The sequence below is a fragment of the Thermobia domestica genome, chromosome 14, assembly GCF_964235325.1.
Source record: "Thermobia domestica chromosome 14, izTheDome1.hap1.1, whole genome shotgun sequence".
NCBI lineage: Eukaryota > Metazoa > Arthropoda > Insecta > Zygentoma > Lepismatidae > Thermobia > Thermobia domestica.
This window is the reverse complement of record NC_137467.1, coordinates 42012302-42037798: the sequence shown is the minus strand read 5'-3', so window position 1 is coordinate 42037798 and position 25497 is coordinate 42012302. Positions and strand designations below refer to the sequence as shown.

Here is a 25497-nt window from a genome sequence, read left to right as displayed (position 1 = left end):
ACGCTCATCTTTGGCATGTGTGGTCATTGGTTCGTTCTCAGCCCCAGCCAAGTGGGCTTTGTGGTGGACAAACACACAGTGTACATGGGTTTTCTCGGGGTTCTCCCATTTCCTCCCGCTCTGCTCATTCCACCATTATCATCCATCTCATCATCACCATCTCCCTTAGACTTGGCACATAACCGTACGACGTTAAACTAAAAAAATGCCACGTCTCTTTGGAGAAGGCTAAATTTCCCCAGATTTGATTTAAAGGTCCCACTAACCTATATTAGGCATTTTTCCTTCCTTTGCAAATGATCTTAAGCAGTATAATACAAGATAGAGAGTTTTACTTACATTGTGATAATAAATGTGTTCATTTATGTGGATTATTTCTAGATCTGATTAACGTGAAATGATCTTCTTCCTACTTAAATAATCTACTTGAAGTTATAGTGCTCAATACTCTCCACCAGGTGGAGTCCTTTACACATTGTTCCGTGAATGTGTGTGTGTAGCTTGTATTGTTATCACGTTTAACTGTCATACAAAATTAGAAAGCGACAAATGCGCTTTGAACCTGCCATATATTTGCTGGAATGTTTAAATTCATATTTCTTCTTTCTGAAATCTATTATTACCGGAGACGAAACGTGGGTTTATGGGTATATGATCCAGAAACAGGAGAATAATCCTTTGAATGGAGATCTCAAGACTCCCTGAACACGAAGGCACGACGGCCCAAGGTCATGGTGAGTTCTGTTTGACCACAACGGTATAGTGCATCACGAGTACGCTCCAGAACGTCAAATAATTATCCAATTTTACTACCTCAAAGTTACGCAACTTGATTCATGCTACAACACACGTTGCTCTCCCAGTTCAAGAGTTTTTGGCCAAACAACATACCAAATTCCCCAGCAATATCAAACTCCCTACTCGCCAGACATAGCTCCTTGTGACTTTTGATTTTTTCTCAAGCTCAAATTTTCACTGAAAGGTCGCTCTTTTCAGAGCAGGAAAGACAACATAAGCAACATCACGAGATATCTGCTACCGACAGTACAAGAGGATTTCCAGAATTGTTTTCAATAATGGAAAGACTGTTGGAACAAATGTATTCACTCTCAAGGGGCCTACTTCAAAGGAAATTAGAAGCTGAAATTCGTAGGTATGACAACTTAATTTACTTGATCTATAATTTATCTGTGTTATTTGGACTAAAATTCAATCTAAGGGAACCTCGAGAATCACAGTTTGAGAAACACTGGACTATGGTAATCATTTTGGGATAGTTTAGAATATGTCACATTGGATAAAACTTTTTTTTTTTAATATAACGCTAGATTCGGAGATTTTCAGGAAATACATTCTTAATAAAACAATACAAGCAATGTATCGTATCAACTTACCACCATAGCTCATAGTGCCGTAGGCTCCGATCGTGATGTACGAAATAAAACTACCACAAATAAAACCAAACAGGAACATTTCTGATTTAAAAAACTTATGACCCAACAGGCACAGGAAAATCCCAAGGAAAAATATTAATGCATACAGTATCTTGGAGAAGACGGTTGCTGAAACAAACAAATAAAAAAGGGAATGTATAAATACGTATATCGTAATGTATTTGCATTTTTATGAGATTACAGTATTGTTTTATAGATTTACACATCTTGTTTTCGTTATGGAGTTACAACTATGTATTATTTTTCTATTGCATTACTGAAAGCTTTTTCTGCTTTTTCTATTACATTACACTGTAGATTTTAAAACTGGACTGCACTATGCAGCGAATATAAATACTCGCCAACTGAATTCCTATAATGATACAATATGCTTCCTGATTTTTGCATATTAAAGTTTTAACTTAACCCCTGAACACTATATACATACAGGTGTGCCAAAATTCAGTTCGAGATATGTACTAGAGCAGTGCTATTCAATCGGGGATACGCGTACCCCTGGGGGTTTGCAAATATGTTTTTAGGGGTACTTAATGTTACTTCTGGGGGTCTGTTGGAAATGTCTGTTGACAGTTCATTGCAAATGAAATTCGATACTTTGTAGGGATGCGTTCGAGTCGAGTCGAGACAGAATTTTCCTGACAAAATTCGAGTCGAGACACAGCTGTTCCAATAGAAAAATATATATTTTTCGAGTCGAGACATCACTTTTACAGCACATTTTCGAGTCGAGACAGTCTCAAATCTTGTCTCGTGCGCATCCCTAATACTTCGTAAATTTGTAACTTTTGTATTACTTTTCAAAAAGAGTACAATGAAATAAGTGACAATGCTATTTTACAACTTGTTCCATTTCCATCAACATATTTCTGTGAACAGTGTTCCTCTGCATTAACATCAATAAAAACGAAGCACAGAAATCGCTTGAATCCAGAATCAGCGCTGATTCTCGCACTCTCGAAAATTCGACCAAGAATCGAGGAGTTGGCGTCTCGGAAACAAACTCAGTCATCTCATTAACAGATTACTTCTAAAGTTACTTTCAGTTTTTGAATTTTTAACATTGTCCTCAGTGTGCGAATTATCAAGGAGGATAAGGGGAAAATTCCCCTCAGTAGAACTGGATGCCTCCCATATTTTTTTATTTTTTTATTTTCCATGTTAACTTTTTCGGACGTACACTTTCTTTCTTTTGATTGGCACACTGATTGTCCTTTAGTTGGGCCTCTCCTGCCCCCCCCCTTTATAATCAACAGAATATGTGTATTAAGTTTAATATGTTAATTTCGATTAAATTTCTTTTAAACAGCTTTCAGGGGTACACAATTGGATGGAGAACTGTGTCTAGGAGGACGTGAGAAAAAAAGGTTGAATAGCACTGTACTAGAGCTTTTCTATTTCAAGTGTGCCCTCGGAAAGTATGTGAAACATTCTTCGGCCTCACCCCCCACCAGCCTCTTACGGAAGAAACCCTCCCTTTGCTTAGGGAAAAGAAGTGAATGACCTCAGCTATGTTGCCAATTTGTCATTCAGTCATTTGGTCTTGACGAGTGAAGATCGTAGGCTACTTAGAATAGCTAACAAGACAGTGTTCAGTGAAATCCGTGAAATAATTCATTGTGGCAACGCTTCAGCATCCAACAATTAAAAGATCTTGGCCGCAGCAACTTGTCTTTCTTCTTTTAAGGGAGATACTGGAAAATACGCATCAATAGCAGCATCAAAAGGGGCACACTTGAAATAGCAGCACCAAAAGGGGCTTAAACTATTTAAAAATTCATTTTAAACTATTCCTCATATTTCCGTGACGCAATGACAAACAAGACTAATTATATATTTATTTATAGAGATGTAATGACAGAGCATAACATTGTATTTTAAACTAGGGAATATGTCTTAGTAATGCGTTATTTTTATACATGGTAAGTACCTAACTCCGTTTGTTACTTTCCGCTTACTATTCTATTAAATATATACATATGTACGAGGGGCGATCAGGTTGCTCTGACACTAACATAGAAAGAAATAATTTATGAATGAATTTTCATCTTATCATTTAGTGATCCTTTGTACGCTTACATTGTGGATTTCAAGCACGAACAATGTTCTGTTTTAGTTTTACAGGAGTTTATTGAACTGGTTTAAATAAATGAAGTTATAACAACGCGCCAGAATGAAGAAGGTTGAAGTGAGAGTGGTTATCAAATATTTTGTGAAGGAGTGGCCGGTATCCAAAATTTATGAGGGATTGGTAGACACACTAGAGCATTCTTCTCCATCACATAGCATGGTGAAGAGATAGTGTCGTGAGTTCAAGTGTGGTATGGAGTCGTGTGAAGATAACTATGCAGATGGAGCTTCAAAAACTACCGCGATGACCAAAAATACCAACAAAGTCCGACATTGTACTGCAAGATCGTCGAGTCAGTACCCGTTGTCGCTTAAATGTGTGGCCTATCACATGGCATTATGCAAACCATAATTAGAACGGAGTAACCAGCTCCTGCAAATGAAAAAAAAAAAAAAAAAAAAACCCTGCAAGATGGATCCCTAGAAACCTCACTGTAGATCACTAGCGCACACGAAAGCTTACAGTAAAGAATTTCTTAACAAGTTTCGTGCTAACATCGACGAGTTTTTGCCTGGTTTGTAATTACTAAAATTTGGGTATATCACTTTGACTCAGAGACTAAAAGACAAGGTATCAAGTGAAACGCATCCGCATTCTCCACTTATAAATATATATATATAAGTGTAACCGTCAACCAAGAAGGTGATGGCCTCGATTTTTTGAGACTGCAAAGTTGTTCTTCTTGTGAACTACCTACAAATATATCATATATTCATTAGCACCTACTAAAATGGCTACGCGATTACATCAAGAATAGGACAATGCACCCGTCCTCACGCACTGCAAAGGTCGCTATCGCAGATGCATCTTTTGCATTGGTGCCCCACCCCATATTTCGCAGATTTGGCCTGCAGTGCTTTTCCATTTGTTCGAAATTTGAAGAATGACTTACATGGACAGAAATTTTCTGGTAATTCTGAGGTCAGCGACTGTAGGTTCATGACTAGAGGGGCAAGACATTCAGGCATTGGAGCACCAATGTAAGAAGTGTTACATGGGGAACATGGTGAAAACAATGCCAACCTAGTGTCACTGTTTCTCTATTATGGTCGAAACAATGTGATCGCTCCTTGTACTTTACAGTAAGAAACTGCAATATACAAGCATTCCCTGAAGCTTTCAATACGACTATAGAAAAAAGACCGGATCTGGGATGTCATCTAGTAACGCGTCATTATACGTTCTGTGATGTAAGCAGCGCTTGTGCAATGTTTCACGCTTCATATTATAAATTAATGTATATTATTTATCGAATGGCCCTCGTGTATACTCTTACTGTTAAATATACTCTTTCTTCTGAAGTCTTATTTAAGGAAAAGAAATAAGAAAGAAAAAACTTACTTAAAACTTCACAAGTATTTGGCCAAAACAGGATACTACAACCATAGGAGACAGAAGGAACGTAGGCCGTTGCAGACTGTCCACCATTGAAACGACCAGTCTTTGCAATTGCAACAAATACAGATGCCGTCCCAGCATATGCACTGAAGATTCTTTTCATTTGTGACCCTTCAACGGGCACAGGGGTCTGTAAATAAAGATTAGAAAGTGAAATATTTTCTATTGTACAAACTTTGCATTTAACAGACTTAAATCTGATTTAAACTACTCGCTGAGCAAAACAATACGTTAAATGTAAAATAAATAAATAAATAAATAAATAGAAAATAAAATAAAAATAACGTGTAACAGTTTCGCCAACTATCCACTTTGGTTTCATCAGACACTATCGTTACACTAGATAGCGTCTGATGAAGCCAAAGTGGATAGTTGGCGTCTTACAACGTAGATAGGGGCAGGGGTGGCTTTAGGATTTTAATTTTGGGTAGGTCCGCTCCCTCGCTTATGGATACATATACAAATTTTATTCATTGATTACAGTAGCAAATTACTTTTACCGTAGTGCTGTATGCTATTTGTTAAATAGTTATCTACCATTAATATAAAAATAGTGGAAAATATATTTATTCTTTATTGTATCTTTTAGCGTTTAGACATTTTCAAAACTTTTGGGTAGGCCTACCCGCTGAAGCCGCCACTGGGTAGGAGGGCAAGTATCTTAAGAACAGAAGTTCACTACGACGTAGGTAGTAGGAAGCATATGAAGAACGGATCACTACCACGTAAACAGATTGACAAGAGCTGGCCAAACAGTCGATCGCTGCTAAGTATCGGGTAGATCGCGACACGTTTTAGAAAAAGCTCACTATCTTATACACCAATCTTTGTGTATGTGTGTGTGTAATTTTCAATTGGGGTAAAATTATTTCGAATAAAAAAAAGAACATATAGTATTTTCCTTTTGATATGTCAAGTGATAAATAAATGTGCGTGCTTGTGCACAACTTGTGTTGGTCTGATGAAGAAAGGCAATTTGGAAAATCTTACTTCAGTCTACAAAAGATGAAATATATAAAAGTAGGTATTAGGGATGCGCACGAGACGAGTCGAGACAAGATTTTCCTGACAAAATTCGGGTCGAGACACGACTCTTCCAATAGAGAAATATACATTTTTCAAGTCATCACTTTTACAGCACATTTTCGAGACGAGACAGCCACAAATCTTGTCTTGTGCGCATCCCTAGTAGGTATACACCCGTGCATTGATCAAGTATAACATTCTAGCTTATAGGTTTATTTGCTTCGGTTCTTACAAGCTTAAAATGTAAATAAAAGCACATTAAGAACAAGTAATAAAGAAACTAAGTCTACCTGATGGATAACAATAAAAAATGATATAAAATGCAGCACGGTACTGTATACCCACTTTTGGGCCACCCTAATTCCGACTTCCCTTGTAAAAGTGATAAAAAAATTCCATTTGATGAAATTAGTTTCGAAAATAACTTCAGAATGAAAGGACATTTTCAGAATAGTTTTCAGTAAAATAAAAATAATGTAATTTTCTCTACGTTCAAGCCATACCACCGTTATTTCCAAAGTAAATTTTAGCAAGTGGAAATAACTTTTGTCGCTGACTGTACATAGGTAGATCGTCAAAGGGTTAAGGTCGATCGCCAAAGATTTTTCATAGTTTATGGTAGATCACTGTATCAACAAGTTTGGCTACCTCTGAGATAAGCAAATAGAAATAGCAATTTTATAGAAATGAAGCTTAGTTTGTTTATGTAATAATAATTACCAAATAGAAACTCGATGTACTTACTAATTTCCCATGCTCCTTGATTCGTTTAATTGTGAGCATCTTCTTTATGCCTTCGAAGTACGTTTCACTTGAAAAATCTCTCTCAGTTAAGTACAAATGGTACACTTCATGTTCCACGCTCCCAATCTCACAGGGCGGAGGCTTTTGGAATCTTGAATACGGCAGAGAAGCTGGCTGATATTCAACTTTAATTATATCTGGTGTATACTTCACTACAAGGTACGGTGCGATTGGCACTGAAAATTCCATGTTACATCCACCAGGTACAGGATCTTTTGGGGAAAGAACATAATGTTAAAATCCATTATAAATTATACACTAAAAATAGACTGAATTTACCCAACTTCTACGTTATATATCAAATAGTCTAATAAAAATTAAATCTTTCACACACGAGATGGCATTAGTATCTTAAAACCCAGAAAGGTCATGTTCTGCGTCTGGAAGGGTTGGAAGGGCATCATTTCTCACGAGCTGCTGCCGTCGGGAAGAATGATAGACTTGACCTGTATTGCCGTTAATTAGCAAAAGTGCACTAGGAATTCAAACGAAACAGCCGGAGTTGGTCAAATTAAAGGGTGTCGTAAACCACCCTGACAATATTCGACCGCATACATCTTTAACGACCCGTCAAAAAAATGAGTACCTGGCTATAAGGTTTTAATGCATTCACCGTATAGCCTGGACCTGGCACCATCCGAATGTCATTTCTTTCAATCTTTGCAGAACTCCCTGAATGGCGCTAGTTTAATTTCAAAAGAGGTCTGTGGAAATCATGTGCCATTTTTTTGGACCACGAGAGTTCCATAGCGATGGGTTTACGGTGTTGCGGAAAAATGGTAGGTCTTCAATTAAAATGGCGTACACGTGGTTTTGTAATGTTATCTTCAAATCTCAATAAATGTATCATCAATTTTCACCTCCAAAGGCTCAATATTTTTTAGACAACCTGAAGAAAACCTCGATAGAGAACGATATGATTATCCAGTTCCTCGTTATGCAGTTTTTGTTATTCACCATTCCCGTTCCTCTTGGCTTCGAATATTCGTCTCAGGATCTTATTCTTACTTCCCTCAGAGTAAGCGACCATGTTTCGCAACCATATACTACAACAAGCATGATTATCGTTTTATATATTTTAAGCTTCAAATTGCTCGACAGAATTCGCGACGACAAAATATTTTGAACTGAACAATAACAAGAATTTCCTGGTTTTAGTCGACATATAATTTCTTCGTGAATATAGCTCTTATTAACCTGTCAATAAAAGTTGGTCGCTACATGGACAATAAGAAGTAATTTAATATTGTTAAGTATTTTATTTTCAACTTACATACGACAGACGTTCAATTTACAACAGTAATTCCTTTCTTTTTTTCAGGTGTTGCAGTGTGAAGCTGATGGCCCCAGTGCTGCATCATCAAGTTCTTCCTGAAGAAAGGCGTGAAACCTGTTGAAATCTTCAGATTAGGTGCACAATATGGCGAAGAAACTGTCTCTCACTCGCAAGTGTACGAGTGGTGTTCAAAATTCAAGGCAGGAAGAGAATCCGCTCTCAACGTAGCCCGTACTCCATGCCGAGCTACTGCAGTCAACGAAACGAACCTTCATCGGGTGAAGCAGCTCACTCTGAGTAATCAACGTATCAGTGTGAGAAATCTGAGTGCGAACACAAACATTAACATGGAAAGTGTGAAAACGATCATCCACGAACACCTTCACTTTCGAATAATCACAGCCAGATGTGTTCCCAAAATGCTAACGTTCGACCAAAAGCAGTGTAGGGAAAACGTCTCGTCTCAGCATTTGCAGCAAACAGAGAGAAAGCGAGAGCTTCCTTTCAAAGATAATCACCTACGTTGAGAGCTGGGTGCATTATTATACTCCGAAGTCAAATATATCCAGCATGGAGTGGAGTCATCCAGAGTCATCGCCGCCGAAAAAACTGCAAGGTACAAGGATCTGCTGGCAAAGTGATACTGATTGTATTCTGGGACAAAGACGGAATGATATGCACAGATTTCTTGGCACGCGGGGCCACAATCTATGTGACGCACTACAGCAATTTCCTACAGACCAAAGTCAAAGAGGCTTTGAGAAGAAATCGGCCACAGAGGTGAAGGATGTCGTCATCATCCTGCATGACAACGCGCGTCCTCATACGGCCACAACTATCACCAAACCATCCCCGTATAGGCCCGATCTGTCGCCTTGAGACTTCCATCTTTTTGGTCCCCTCAAGGAGCACTTGGGAGGCCAAAAATTCCTCACCGACGACGAAGTCAAAACGTGTGTGCTGAAATGGCTGAAAGAGCGTCTCAAAGAATTATAAGCCGCAGAGATACGAGCTCTCTCACAATGATGAGACAAGTGTGTGCGGGTACATGGGGAGAACCTTGAAAAAGAAAAGTATCGGTAATTGATTCGCATGTTGTCTTCTCTTTATAACAGAAGAAAGAAAGTCCGGTTATAACTTGAACGTCCCTCGTATTTAAACGGAAAAACGAAATTAAATAATAATAATAATAATAAATACAAAATCTGATAAATAATCTTCCGCCTGATATCAACTGACATTATGACATTACTCAGTGAAAAGCTACTCTGAACGACCTTGTTGCTGCACTGCAAATAGTTATTATATAGACGGTTACTGTAGATGCCAGGGAAATGCTATCACATGTAGCACTTTTGTGATAAGATAAGAACTACGTTAATAATCGATGATGACACGGAAATGGAGTGAAGGCCTCCATTTGCAAAGCAAGGATACTAGTAGTCGAACAGTGGCCATTTAGTACGTCAAGTCGTCAATCTGAAAATGCTAATGCTGTAGGACGAAAAGTTATTTCCAGCTTTGTCGCTTTGAAGATTAAATGCGACATCATCATTGAGCCCACAGAATGCGAAAACTGCTGAAGATTTTCAGTAGTGCAGTGCGGGTCAAAAGTGGCAAGAAAGAGCAGCACGATAAGTTAGTCTCAGGAATGTACGCAGATGATCATGATTCTGTCGTTCTGGATTATCTTCTCTCCATCGTAAAATGGAACCCCGGATAGCATGAACAGCTTAAATAGCTCTACAACAGTACATACAGTTATCCCTATATCAGGAAAGACTGTTTGCTAAGCTCTCGAAATATTGGCTAAGTAGCACGCTTCAGGTTGAAGTGTGGAAAACAAGATGAATCGGATACTGACCAACTTTCAGTTAAGACAGGAAAATGATCAATACTAGAGATCTGGTACACTCTCCATATTAAAGAATCAGTGAGGGTAAGAATCACTATAGAGGAAGAGGTCAGTATATAAGTAATTACCAAGAGCAGTAGAAAAGTGAATAGGATAACCACCATTAACCCTTTCGAGATCGGCCCGCAGTGCGGCATATAAACACACAAACTAATCGTTTCGTTCATGTTTGTGGTAAATAAACACGATGCTTGGATGGATAGAACGGGTGTGGTTTATAAGCCTCATTTGCATTTAATTTGTCACATAAGCCATCCCATACTCAATCATAGACTTTGATGGGTTTTAGAACTTGGAGGGCATCATCCTTTTTTGCGTCTCTAAAAGGTTGAGAACGAGTAGTCTATCTCACTCTCTTAAAGGAATTTCGTTAGTCTGACGGTTCAGTTTGGGATTAAGCCCACAGGCAGTAGTATGCATTCATATCTTCGATAATAAACACGGGAGGCTCGCGTTGATGATAAAGCTGAACCAGATCGGCTACCATAAAGGGTACAGATCGCATTGGGCAAGGAAATAAGGCTCGCACCTCAACTGCTTCCAAATTAAAAATTTGTTTAAAATGTTAGCAATGCAATGTTCAATACACCGATAACGACGCCGACCGAGGTCCACCATCAGTGTGCTTATCATTAATATGGAGAGTGTGCGGTGATAAAACAAAGACTGCGCTGGATGAAAATGAGTTTTCTGCACGATAACGCCAGCTACTGAATGGTCAGAGACCAGTTGTATCAGTTTCTCAAGGTGATCACTGAAGCCGTTTATGTTCCACTGAAGAAAAAGACACATTGCAACCAACATAACCGTTTAAGGCGAATTTTGTCTCGTAAGTCAACTATCGTCCACTCGCTAACCACCAGTTTGTCCTCCATTATACCGGATTTTAGTAAATCCAAAAGTACTTGCGACTTGACAGATTTGAGTTTGCTCTGAAAGAGAGCAAAATATATGCCTCATGGCTGAATTTAATTTGATGCTAGCAATATATAGCGAATGAATATGGGGGTGAGACCACCAATAAGAAGCGCTGCATAAAACGAGTGGGTTTCCGTTTTAGAATTAATCGATGAAGCGACTCCTAACTTGGCCTCACATGCCTGAGTCGACAAAGATTTCCGAGATATAGCGGCAACAGAAGCAAAGATAGCAAGAAATGAGGCTCTTTTGACCGATATTTACCATCAGTAGCTGAATCTTTCTCGACAACCATGAGTTCTCTGATTAGAAGGCTGGACAGTTCCTAGATTAAACAAATTGATCACCCTTATAGTTAACGCACAGGGATTGGGCACTGCAGAGGGTTGCGCAGCATGATTTCTGTAGGTACAATTCGCACAAATAGTAGCGTTTGCATTACATGACGTGCTGCTGTGCCCCAAATATTGATACTAAAACTTTGAAGAGGACTAGAAATGTATGGTCGAATTTTAGACGATAAAATAGAGCCTTCGCAAATTTCGGAAGCGTGGTATGTTGAAATTAACAATCAGTGACTGCGTTGGAAGCAATTCATTCCACTTCTTATTTTGGATTTGTGCTACTTTAACATGCTTCATTTCGTAATTTTCGGACGTCTCTGTATGCAACATTTATGTTTATAAGAAAAGGGAACAAGCCCTTAATATCACTTGGGCAGTTAGATTCAGCATTCGCACTTAAGTACACCTTTTTTTAAGTACAAGGCTAAGGCATTGGACTAAAGAAATCTCGACATAAAACTACCTGTTTTTTATGCATTCTCTGCAGTAGGTCGAGCTTCGATCTCACATCAGAATTGGTTCTTTTACAAGAAGATGAGCCCCGACCTACGGGTGTTCCAAGAACCGGTTAACTGATTTCGGTTCGGTTTGTAGTTTTAAACCGATTCAATCGTTTTGGACTTCAAACCGGTTCGGTTCGATTTGGGAAAGGTTTGGTTCGGTTTCGAAACGGTTCGGTTTGGTTTGTAGAATAGTTCGGTTCGGTTTAAGAGCTGTTGTGCCCTTTTTGAGGATTGTTTTGTTCGATTTCAGTTCAATATTCGAAATCGATGGAAATGCAATTGCGTTATTAGGAGCCGTCCACCCAGACATTATAATAATGCTGAAACAATTGAGGGTTCGTACTGTGTGGGTACTTTTACTGATGCTTTGGAAATTGGAATAAAACTCTTACAAGGGAAGTATGAATGAGCTCATACCGAAACCTACCTAAAATTTCACTTAGAGAAAGGAAGTCCCACAGAAAGACCACACACAAAAAAACAGCTGCGTTTTCGAAGTGGAATCAACCAAAATGGCAGACTGAAATGTCGCGTATCCATGTCGACAATTGCACAATACGTTCAGTACCATCCCTTGTAAACGGAATGTTAATAATAAAAAGTCAATAACAACAATGTGGGTACATACTATACCTAAGGGGAAGTCGTACGGTAAGGTGAACCTTGACAGCAGCCATCTTGAATTCAGGTCAAGTTTTGTAAATAGGAATAGGGCAATATGATACATGATTTTGGGCTAGAATTTAAGGAGCTGCTTTTTTGTGTGTGGTCTTTCTGTGGGACTTCCTTCCTCTGAGTGAAATTTTACGGTAGGTTTCGATATGAGCTCATTCATACTTCCCTTGTTAATATTAGTTGGAAGACAACTTTACGGCATGGGAGGATTTAGGAGATATACACTGGAAGGGGGAGCAGTTACTTGAAGGGTGGATGCTATTGCAGGAGAAGCTACGTTTAAAATGAAACATTAAACTCATCCTGAAATGACTAGGGGGCCCATGCTTTATGCCCTGTATGTGGAATATATCTTGGCGCTATATTATCAGGTAACCAAGAAAATTCGTGCTGTTTTTAAGAATAGTTACTTTTGTCGTGTTAGTGTGGTCAAAATATTTCTGATGACGTTATACAGTATGGCGCCAAATTCGTCGTACAAAAGCAGAGGGTTGATTCCTGAGAGTAAAACAAACAAACAAAAAAAGTTCCAGTGAACATAGGGTGAAAAGTGCGTCGTTTACATATTATAGACTGCCGAAAATGTGGGAAAACAAATTTTAGAGTTAAATATTGCACAAACTACTGATCGTAGATGTGATGCGGCATGATACCGTCAAAGGATCCTAACCTGCTCTATCCAAATTTGCAGTTTTCAGATTTGTGCAATGAAGGCGCAGAGGATTCCCCAGAGGACGTTATTGGGATTCTCTATTTTATGACGTAAATTGAGTGGACAAACACATGTAAAGGACGTCTCACTGCCTGGAAATAATACTACGTGGCAGGCCAATACTACACGCAGACTAAAGATGGTGGATGAGGTAAAAATTACTGTGCGTGGTTGCATATCTCCACAAAAAGTACTAGTAAAGTCGTTGTACAAGAATTCACTGGAAACGTCACATCACTAGAATGTAAAAATACGTACAACACAAGCCAATAAGTAACAGAAAATAAAGAAATTCCGATTACTGATCTGCTCATATTAATGATATCGCAACGCCTTTGAGAACGCGTCTACCTTTACAACTACAGTAACTGAACAAGAACTAGAGGTCTACTATTAAAAGACAAAAAAGAATGCGTAATAATAATAATAATAATACATATAACTGTTTTAGCACATTCATTTGGAACAGTACATCACACAAACGCGACTACAGTATGTTTCTTACTCAATCAATGTTCTAAACTGACGGACGTGAAACAAAATATTCATTATATTTGCGATATTTGTACGTGCTGTAACAAGAGCCGACATTTCTGGTCCCAAATAGTATAATGGGACTGCATACCGAAGGGAGTTGTAGGGAGCAAGGTACAGAGGGGAATCTTTGCTTACATGAAAAGAGGATGGTTGTCAGAACGGACACTACAAAAGGTGTTCAAAGTTTCGACCCGGCACTTCAATGCAAAGGTTACAGCGGTGACGAAGGGACGGAGGGTTTAAACACTCCTGGCATTTCCTGAATCTCCACGCTGCAGCAACAATTCGAGTAACCAAATCCTCTGATTGCACGGGCGTCGCGTGGATTAGTTGTTTCATATGGCCCCAGGAAAAGAAATCTGAGGGGTTAAGGTCAGGTGGCCAGGTTACCGGTCCTTCTCTGCCGATCCACTTGTTCGGAAAGGATGCGTTGAGGCAATTTCGCACTTCCGCGCGAAATCTGCTGGATCACCGTCGTGCATAAACCAGATATTTCGATGTACAGCTAGTGGCACAGTCTCTAGTAGTTCAGGCAGAACCTTTTCCAAAAAAAATTCAATACTCCCATTGTGGCATTAGGTACCACGGTCAGGCATTGTGGTAGTAGGTACGGTCTGATGAGAATTATCAACGATTCCTCCTTCCCACAATTCACAGAACACCTGAATTCCACCCACGATTCCCACGACTGACATTCCATATGGGTTTGCCTCAGACCACAAATGTTGAGTGTGAGTGTTAAACATTCCACTACGGGAAAACGTAGTTTTATCTGTGAAGAGAATACGAGACATGAAGTGGGGTTTATTAGCAAGCTGTTCGCGTAGCTACTGGGCAAACTCCCGCCTACGTGTATAATCAGCGACGTGTAATGCATTCACCCTTTGGACGTGGAAGAGAACATCTTATTTTCATGAAAAACGTTCCACACCTGCCGATGATGGGTGTTAAGTTCAGCAGCTACTACCCGTGTGCTGGTGGACGGGTTTCTCTGATCTCGAGAAAGAACTTCCTCCTCAAAAGCCATAGTCCGTACAGTTCTTTTTGTTCAGCATTGGGCTTGTGTGCTTCCAGCAATCGTTTCTTGTAATTTGTGATCTACACTGGAGAAAGTTGCGTAATGTGGGATTCTAAGATTAGGAAACTGTTGTCTGTACAGCCGTTGTACCACACGGCCATACCGTCCGCTTTCCCGTATGCCAGATGAATGTCTGCCAATTCCTCACGTGTGTACTCCTCCAGTACCTCTGTAATCACAGTCGTTGGACATGCACACCGTATGGCGATGAAATAAAGCGAAATTAAAGTCGGAAATGGTAGATGTTCCCTCGCCATTGTGTTCACTGTCCAGAATGGAAGGTAACGAGATTGCAACTTAGTGCAACTGTTCTGTCAGAGAATGATATTTGTGTGTACCGATTAGAAAATGTATAAGACCTATATCGAGACGGAGAAGATACCACACCACAAGACAAAAAGGTGCACACACCACTATTACGTCAAATGTAGTACCTTAATATCTTATTCAACACATTAACAAATACCGTATCGCCCTCCTCTAAGGCACACTTAATGTCACAAACAAGGTTCCGCTGATTAAAGAAACACACACACAACACAATATATCCAAATTAGAGGTGCAATGCACTCTAATGGATCCAAATAAACGAATGAAGCCTTTAAAAGAAATGATATACGTAGTTTTTCCTTATGAAATGGTTGATGAGAAAAATACGAGCAGAACTACCAATCAAAGAAGGATTCAATTTAACTGTCCATAGTGTCCATCTCCGTTCTTTCCCACGTGACGAACAACCCAGCTCATTCACTCATGTGTAATGACTCCAGCGCACGCACAATGCAACAGACAAATACAATAACAAAAGAACTAAACAAATATCAACTTGTCGTAGTTTCGTTGTTTCTTGTAAAGATACTAAAGACAATGACAGACGAGTATGTACATTACGAAATACGTAGCAGTAGTAACAGATCGACATTAATATCATTCGGATGTCATTAATATGTGTAGATCAGCAATCGGAATTTCTTTATTTTCTGTTATCTATCGGCTTGTGTTGTACGTATTTTTACATTGTAGTGACGTGACGGTTTCAGTGAATTCTTGTACAACGTCTTTACTAGTACTTTTTGAGCAGGTATGCAACCAAGAACAGTCATTTCTGTCCGAGGAAAACATGCTCAACGCTTAAACATCTGCTTATCGTTGCTGTCTCGCCATAATAAAGCCTCGTTCCTGGACCAAATCTTGATATATGACGAAAAATTGATCATGTATGATAACTGGAAGAGGAAACATAATTGGACGACTTCAGGTTCGGTCTCATTGGCTGCTAAACCGGACATTCAACAAAAGTAGGTGATGCTATGTGTTTGGTGGATCAGCGTTGGCATAGTCCACTATGAATATCTAGAAAGCGAAAAAAAAAAAAAAAAAAAACCATAACAGCCAAGGTCTACTCGTCACAATTCAAAAAAGTTTCAGTTCCACTGCTCCAGAAGCAGCTAGCACTGGTCAACAGAAAAGTAGTTCTTCTGCACGATCTTGCCAAACCTCATACGGCAAATGCAACTAAAGAGGTGATCGAAACATTGGGCTAGAGAGTTCTGCCTCGAACATTGCTCCATCGGACTATTACCTGTTTTTCGCCATGGCTAAACACTTGCGGAAATAGCAGTTCCGAAAACTCGACGATGTCACAAAGGCTATATCACAATTTTTGGACTCCAGAAAAAAAAAATGATTTTATTTTCCAAAATAGGCACTTATAAACTTGTGTCTTGTTGCGAACATGTCATTGAAGCCAATGGCGATTATTTCGAAGAATAACATGGGTGTTTAAGATTTTTGTGGGCCGACGAAAACCTTACGAACTTCCTTCGTTACCTGATATAATACAACGTTAAAGGAAAGATAAATAATTTTGAGTAAAGGCTGACTCGTTTCTTATATATTGATATTTTATTATGAGAATCGTATACTCATGCCAATCGACTGAGGTAGTTGGGAACTACATTACTTTAACAGTACTAAATCATATTTTAGTACGAAGGAAATATTACCGCACAATGGAAACATTACAGTTATAGTATTTAAGTGAGTATTAAAACTACCTAAAATTTAACAATTTGTGTTATTCCTTTGAATAATAGTGTATCTACCTACAAAATTTCGTATTTCTAGGTATTCTGGGGTTTGAGGTTTGCTATTTTGATCGTGAAAAAAAAAAAAAAAAACTCCGTAGTCCACCGTTTGGAAATTTTACAGGCATATTATATTAGTCCACCCCTTTAAGCAATAGACTAACTGCCTACCAAACTTCATCTTCCTAGGACTAAGAGATAGTGTTCCCTAGGTAAAGGACAGTGGAAAAGACCATTATTTAATTTTTAAATATAAATATGCATCAACCTCTAACCCTAACAAAGTCCATGAAAATATTATTACGTACAACATAATTCTGTAAATTATTGTTTGGATCAATATCAACTCGTATATAACAGTGCAATATTTAATTACAAAATTTAACAAAATTATGATCTACAATGGTCCAATACAATTTGTTTACACATAAAAATTTTGGCACATAAAAATATTTTATTATATTCCGAATTGGCGTGTGGCATCAGCCAATAAGCTTGCAGTGCCCTGTTACTAAACCTTCAGGGAGGAATCTAATCGCTCATAATTAATTTTGTTCGTATTTGTGGACAATTATGAATGATTCGATTCCTTCCTGAAGGTTTAGTAACAGCGAACTGCGAGCTTATTGGCTGATGCCTCACGCCAATTCGGATGACGCGGACTATATACACAAATCTGCTAACTGGTCATATGTTAGGGGTGAGTTAAAGATTAAATTCAGCTCCATTTGAACACAGCAGATTTCGCTTTGACGGAGTTCGCTTTTGCCAATAGTAAACGAAACCACGTTTCAAACTCTTTGGTTCGGTTTAACGACAGTTGAGTTCGCTTTCTGAACGGTTCGGTTCGGTTTGTGAGCGGTTCGGTTCGGTTCGGTACGGTTTGGAAACGGTTCTGTTCGGTTAACCGTTCCAAACCGGTTTAAGTGGCAAACCGAAACCGCGGTTACGTTTTCAGGAACCGTCCACTCCTACCTCGACCCGAAATGAAGGACTCTTTTGTACCCGCAAAGATGACTTAAAAAAAAAAAAAAAAGCTACAAGTGAGAATTCTGTGGGATTACCCCAGCATCGCACCGGAGCGTTTACACAGGAAGAACTAACGCTATTCCTCTAGCAATCCTGTATGCACGTCCTCATCCGTATGATCAAGGTGGCGCCGTCGTGGTGAAGGGGAGTGGGAGGTGCAACGAAACATCATTCCCGGCGACAAAAACACATGGTCCAGGAAGACACACACACACAAAAAGGAACAAGTATAGAAGCTAAGTTAACAAAAAACACTCCTCTCACCAACTCAAAAAAAAAAAAAAAAAAAAAGATTCTACAATTTTTTAATATAGTAAAACCTGTCTTCAACGGACCCTTTATTAAACAGAAATATTTCTCGGTCACATGAAGTTACTAGCGAATATCGTGTTAAATCCCCTTCATTGAACGGAAACTGTATTACGCAGACAACGGAAATCAAAATAAGCATCTTAACGAAAAATTTCAAGTTTCGAAGTGCATCACTTTAAAAGTTTTTAGACATCCTATGAGAAGTTATATATATCAAAACAGACACTGATCTGTAAACCGAAGCAGATACGACGGATATACATGCTTTAAATGAGAATTATATTCTACGGAAAGGAGAAGCGATGGGAGGAAGAAGAGAAATAACGCATTGAGTTGGAAGAAAAGTGTAGGCTAAAGACATATCAAGATTCTGTCAAGCAAAATTGGGCAGACAAGCAACGATATGTACAGAGAACCTTCCCTAAGTATTGTAAAAATTAATTTAACGTGTGTTAATTCGTAGTAGAAATAAATACTGTAAATTAACTAAGGTCCGTACAGCATCTTATATTATCTCAGTATGTCAATTATATGTATGCACTTTTTTTTTTTTTTTTTTTGGAAAGGTTTACTATCGTTAACCGGAAACCTATCTTTAACGAAAACTTATAATGAGACCCGTTCAATTCCGCTAAAGACAGGTTTTACTGTATCTTCTATTTTTTTTTCACTTCAATTTTCTTTTACGCAACACAGTAAACAACACACCGGACTCAGAAGTAGGGTCGGGCTAAGTGAACGCTCATCTCAATATAAGGAAGTCAGTAATTTGCAGACTCCATCAATCATAAGCGAGTCCGGGATTGGTGTTCGTAATTGAAATGGCAAGCAAAGAAATGTGCAGATGAAATGGCAATCAATGCCTAATAAATGAAGCTGCTCTGTAAGCGTCACCCTTTCGCAATTATAAAGATCCAATATTTGAAGGGGTTACTAATAGGGAAAAATCTTATACTGATAGTAGCATTACCCAATCAAACAATGCGCAATCGATAGAGGTCTTAAGAATAGTGAGGAATCCAAAGTTTTACGGGCCGACACTCAGAAACACAGAAGATTCAGAGGAAAGAAGGATCTAGAATCATGTAAAGATAGCAATGCAAAATATACACTGACAGAAAGAACTCCAAAATGGTTAAAGTAAGCAAATGACATTTGCGCATTATAGTAAGCAAGCATTGTGCCCACAGACATGCTCAACAACATCATATGTAACGCGATGTTGCCAACTGACCGCAAAATAAAGTTTTGTCAAATGGCACGGAACACAAAATATAACATCTAGAAAATCTAATTATGAGTTAACCATACCTGTGAAGTCTTGATGTGCAGTGTTGCCTACGTTTGAAGATGGGCCTATAAGAATTCCTATATGAATCTTGGATGTAGAAGAATGCATACAGTAGACGACTCGAACTAATTGAAACCAAAATATGAGACCACAAACAAGAATATAATCACTGAAGTACAAAAATAACGGACGGTCAGTTGGCAACACTGGCAACCCTGCATTACATATGTTATTGAGCATGTCTGCGGGCACAATGTATGCTTACTATACTGTTGTGTAAATGTCATTTTGATTACTTTAACCGTTTTCTCATTTTGATTACTTTAACCGTTTTGTCATTTTAATTATTTTAACCGTTTTGAAGTTCTTTCTTTGTCAGTGTATCTTTTGCATTGCTATCTTCACATGATTCTAGGTCCTTCTTTCCTCTGTTTCTTCTGTGTTTCTGGGTGTCGGCCCGTAAAACTTTGGATTTATCACTTTTCTTCAGTCCTCTATCGATTGCGCATTGTTCGATTGGACAATGCTACTATCAATATAAGATGTTCCCTTGTAAGAGTCTGGATTATTGAGAGTCTACTGCACAAAGCCAAAAGTACTTACCATCAACATCATAAGCCAAGACTGCAATTAAGACTGAAATATTTCTAGAGCTTGGATTCATTACGTGAACTTCGGCCAAATCTTCATTTCCTAAAACAGACACTAAACCAACATTCGTTCCCTGAACGTAATTTCCAGGGCTCAGTGTCCTATTGTACGATATAGTCACATTGTACAGGTAAGAATGAACCTGAAACATTATAAAGTGCACAGTTCTTGGGATGGGACCCTCTGAACTTAGAGTAACCACACTTCGTGGTGGGAGTACTTCTTCCCTCTCTAATATAACTCCATCTGACGATATAATAAAATCCACACTTGAGAATGTTATGTTAAATCCGTCTGAAAAGAGAAGAAAAAGTAGTACTTATTGGATTTTATTTTTTATTTTTTTTTAAAAAAAGCAAAGTCAACAAAGCAGTATGAAGTTTAAAATGTAATTGTGTCCAACTGGATATAATTCGACAATATTAAAAACATTTGAAGGAGAAAAAGTAGGAATTCAGGGAGTTACGGAGGAAAGGGAGCAGTAAAGTCTGGAAATTTTACACTCCTTTACGGGGAAGGAAATAAGGCTCGGTTTAGACGAGCAGAAAAGTATGCTGCGGGCTCGCAACGAACTCGGACGGGCGTTTCAGTCCAACATAGAAAGCAGTTTTTTTTTTTATTTTCAGCTACAATTGTCTTCCATGTTTATTGACTTACGCAATGACAAAGAGAAGTTTTTAAAATTATTTTCGCATTAGCAGCACTTCGTTTGATGAACTCTTAACGATAACAAGTTAAGTGATAAAATTAAAGCAGAAGGTACTATCATAAGACTTCCGATGCCACCAATTCAAATGTTATCTGTTACATTAAATGTAGGCTAATTATATTAACTATTTGTATGAATACAGAAAGTAAGACATTCCGAGATCTATTCATAGACATTTTCAGTTGTTATTAGTGTCCACTAGCGTGGATTAACTGTCACGTGACTAATTTCAATTTTTGGCATATGTTGGCAACTATAAATTAAAAATTAGACATTTATTTGAGCGTTTCTAAATATCTTGCTCCTAAGAGGGTAAGAGAAGCATTTCAGTAACAGTAAAATTTTCCTTTATTTATTCACAAAGAGCCGAATGTGAGAATTCACTTCGGTTAGAGATGTAAAATTCGGAATGTAAACCCCTAAATAAAAATAACAGAGCACAGGTTCCAGCGTTTCGAATGTTTTTCTCTTGAAGAGGAGGAAGGGGATTTCTATGGTAGTGGGGTCGCGATAGGTCAGTGGTAGTGCGTTCACCCCTGGTGCGTGGCGTTCCTGGTTCGATCCCAGTTCGCTTTAAGTGGGCTTTGTGGTAGACAAACACCGTATGCTTGGGTTTTCTCGGGTTCTCCCGTTTGCTCCCACTTTATTCATTCTACCATTTCATTCACTCTCATCTTCACCGTTTCCTTTAGCCTGCCCGGCATAATCGTTGGACGTAAAACTCAAAGATTTCATTCCATTTCTATAATAGTGAAATTTCCCTTTATATATTGAAAGTGTTCAATGTGAGGATTCACTTAAACTGGAGATGTGAAATTCCGAATGTGAACTCTTAAATAAAAATATTTGATTTTGTGTTTCCGAATAGTCCCCTCTAAGGTGGGAAAAGGGGAATATTTTTATAATTGTAACATTTTTCTTTATTTATTCACATAGTGCCGTGTGTGAGAGTCTCTAAAGTTAAAGATAAGAATACCAAATATGAAGTCTTACATAAAACAATGGAACATGTTTCAAGGCTTTCGTATATTCCACTGCTAAAAGAGGAAGGGCGGTCATTTATATATCAAAATCTCCACTTATTTATTTAAGAGTCTAAGTGGATAGGGGAGTTCAAAATTTATGCCAAAAATAGAGTATGTAGTGGGGTTTTGTAATTACACTTTTATTGAAATGCAATCATCAGAGGGCATCAGGTGGCTCAAATATTTTACGTATAACTATAAAAGGATGGACAGCAAACGAAACATGGACAACAACGAGGCAACGCAGCAAACGAAAACAGAAAAAGATGGGCTTATTATTTTGTAAGCTACATAGGTAGAGTGTCAGGGCAAGGTTTTAAGTTGTTCTTTATGTCAAGAAACATTCAGTTGCTATCTCTAAAATAGCAACGATGTACACAATAATATCAATTATACGAGAACCAATATTATTTTTCTTACACATTCGCACGTTTTTAACCTCGAATATCCTGATGTTCAACTAACTCTCGTGTTAAATCTAATAATACGCAAACAATAAACGACAAATTGTCAGCCGAAAAACGATGTTTTTTGTTTCTTTTCTGTTCTATTATGTTGATGGTTGTTTTGGACTTCAGCGTCCCGTTTCAGCACAGAAACTATATAATACGTGACCTTCACCTAAAGTATAATGCTCTGTTACAAGTGGCGATACAAAACCGGCGAGGTATCATCATGGGGAATGTTTATTTTTTCTTTTTATATTTTCGTATCCTTTATTTCACAAGTAAATGAAAAAGGAAGAAAACAAGGAAAGGGAAGGTGAGGACAACCACAGACAAGAGATCGATAAACAAAAACAAAACAAAGCAAAAAGAAAACCAAAGAAACGGAAAGCAAAACAATTAACACTTAACGATAACTTGACTCTAGTTTTAAGGTGTTATTATGTCACTACTAACACAACATGAATATTAGATTCTCACATTAAAAAGTAATAATAATACATATCAATGCTGTTCTTTCTTCTTCCCACACATCTTGTTCCATGCCTCTCGATTTTTTATTTCGGTCTCGATATTTTTCACACTTTAAATTCCATATCTCGGGATATTTTTGTATTTTGTTAATGAATAGTTCTATGTCCAGTTTTTCGCTTTCCATTTCTGCGGGCGCGGGAAAGTCTGCTCGTGTGGCTTGACTCATTGCCAGCAATGGTTTGCCGACCAGCTACACCTGTGCGGACTCGCTGCGAGCCAGCAGTCCCCGCAACCCAATTCCTGCCCGCTGCAGGACCGCAGCAGAGTCGCGCGGGAAAGTGCTCGTGTGGCATGAATGATAAGAACCAATGTATTTCCGGCTCGCGCGAGTCCGCAATACAGTTTTCGGCTGCGGACCCGCAACAGACTTTTCTACACATCTGAACCGGACTAAAAATTACCAGATAGCAACAAGGGTTTTCGTTCGCAATCGAATATCAACAATTAAACGGATTGAATTTGTTAATGACACATTTTCTTTTATTACTCTTAAATACCTGATATTACTGTTCTACATGTAAAAGGAAAAAAAGGAATTCTGTCGCTTTTTCACCCTCCACCTTTAACATTGATGTTACCCAAGATGTACCTGGAAGATCAAAAATAGTTCCCATCAACATCGACGACCTTCTGCCAACGTTCTGGAAGACCATGGATTCCATCGCGATACAACTTGGTGGTAGAGACCTGCACGGGCCGAATTTTTCGGCCCGAGCCCAATCCAGCCCGAACGTACCTAGGCCCGGCCCGATAAGGTTTTTAAAATTCTTGGCCCAAGCCCGGCCCGGGCCCGATAATTTTTTAAAAAAAATTAGCTCGAGCCCCAATCTTTCTCAAAATTTAGTACTAAATTTGACCTAACCTCAGAAACCTTTTCTAAACTCTGGTTTACAACCTGACGCTTGCCTCCCGAATGGTACCATTGCCTCCTAGAACTTTGCCTGTCATCGAGAGAACAAAAACTTTATTCCCTGAAGCAAAAATCTAACTTAATTGATTTTTAGCATAAAGTGAAGATGGCAATATTGTTTAGCGACAGGCAAAATATTTCCACCCCTTCTTGTTCTATTTTGAGTTCAGCAAAGGTCAGGGTCAGAGTTCAGTTTACCGCATAATGCCTGCAATCCTCTATAGTGAAAATGGAGCCGCTAAGCAACATAAACTGTAAATAGCTATTGCATTCTTTGTAACATTTTTCACGGACACACTTCTTCAACGTTTAGCTTTATTCCAACTATCGTTTAACGGAAGTCAATAATTATTAAAGAATTGCAATTGATCGGCCCCAGGCCAATCCGACCTGAAGAGAAACCAGTGTCGGCCAGCCCAAGCGCAGCCCGGCCCAAAGAAATAACAGTGTCGGCCCGCCCAAGCCCAAAGAAATAACAGGGTCGGCCCGCCCAAGCCCGGCCCGTGCAGGTCTCTACTTGGTGGGCCGTGAAGCGAAGAAGGTATCAAGTGCATTTTGCACTTCTACTAGGGATTTGAACTGACGTCTTCTAAGGTGATTGTCCAAGGGATGGAATAGGTGATAATCGGACGGTGCGATGTTCGGGGAGTATGGCGGATACAACAATCTTTCCCATCTAAGGCGTAGAATGGTGTCCCAGGTCATCCTAGCCACGTGGGGTTTAGCGTTGTCCTGTAACAGAAGGACCACTTTGCGATTCAGGAGCATAGATGTTCATTTTACTTCGACCTCACTCACCCTCGCCCTCGCAGTAGCAGTTGGCCCTCGCCCTCGTTCACCCTCGCCCTTGCGAATGATATTGTCCGTCGCCCTCGCGCGCCCTCACCCTCGCTGTTGAAACTTGTCCTCGCCCTCGCGCACCCTCGCCCTCGCCGTCGAAGCTTGTCCTCGCCCTCGCGCACCCTCGCCCTCGCAGCCAAAACTTGTCGTCGCCCTCGCGCACCCTCACCCTCGCCATCGAAGCTTGTCCTCGCCCTCGCGCACCCTCACCCTCGCCGTCGAAGCTTTTCCTCGCCCTCGCGCACCCTCACCCTCGCCATCGAAGCTTGTCCTCGCTCTCGCGCACCCTCACCCTCGGTGTCGAAGCTTCTCCTCGCCCTCGCACATCCTCGCCCTTTTCGTCGAAGCTTTTTCTCGCCCTCGCGCACCCTCACCCTCGCCATCGAAGCTTCTCCTCGCCCTCGCGCACCCTCGCCCTCGGGATAGGAGTTGTCCATTATCCTCGCTCGACCTCGCCTTCGTGCTCAAAACTTTTCCTCGCCCTCGCGCACCCTCGCCCTCATATCATTGAGGGCGAGGGTAATTGAGGGTGAGGAGGCCTCGAGAGGGCCTCCTTCGTGAGGATCAGAGCATCAATTATTCAACCTATTTGTTGAATTATTTCCTTATCGTCAGTGGCAGATCCGGGGGGGTGATCGGGGCGATCGCTCCCCCCCAGAAGAGGAAACTTCTTTATTTTATATATACAAATAAAACGCATCCCAGAGTTTGGAGCTCTTAAAAGTAGCTCTAAGTAGCAGTATTACAACCCACCACCCCCACCAGAAGTCCGTCCTGGATCCGCCCTTGCTTAACATACGTTCTAAAGAAAGGAAACTAAACATATCATCGTATAACTTACTGTGGAACACCTAAAATGGAACAACTGTTACAATAGAGATCTCGGTCGATAGTG

General features: G+C 39.5%; 1 protein-coding gene across 1 annotated transcript in view; it reads right to left on the bottom strand.

Moving 5' to 3' along the window:
• The window catches only part of LOC145669649 (transmembrane 7 superfamily member 3-like), an 80334-nt gene that overhangs the window by 29108 nt on the left and 25729 nt on the right, over nucleotides 1–25497 (bottom strand). Inside the window, exons 2-5 of the mRNA XM_081737897.1 lie at nucleotides 20091–20432; nucleotides 6751–7022; nucleotides 4924–5110; nucleotides 1395–1562 (exon numbers count right to left, since the gene is read on the bottom strand). Coding sequence (XP_081594023.1) covers nucleotides 1395–1562; nucleotides 4924–5110; nucleotides 6751–7022; nucleotides 20091–20432 — 969 coding nt within the window. The remainder of the gene's footprint in view (nucleotides 1–1394; nucleotides 1563–4923; nucleotides 5111–6750; nucleotides 7023–20090; nucleotides 20433–25497) is intronic.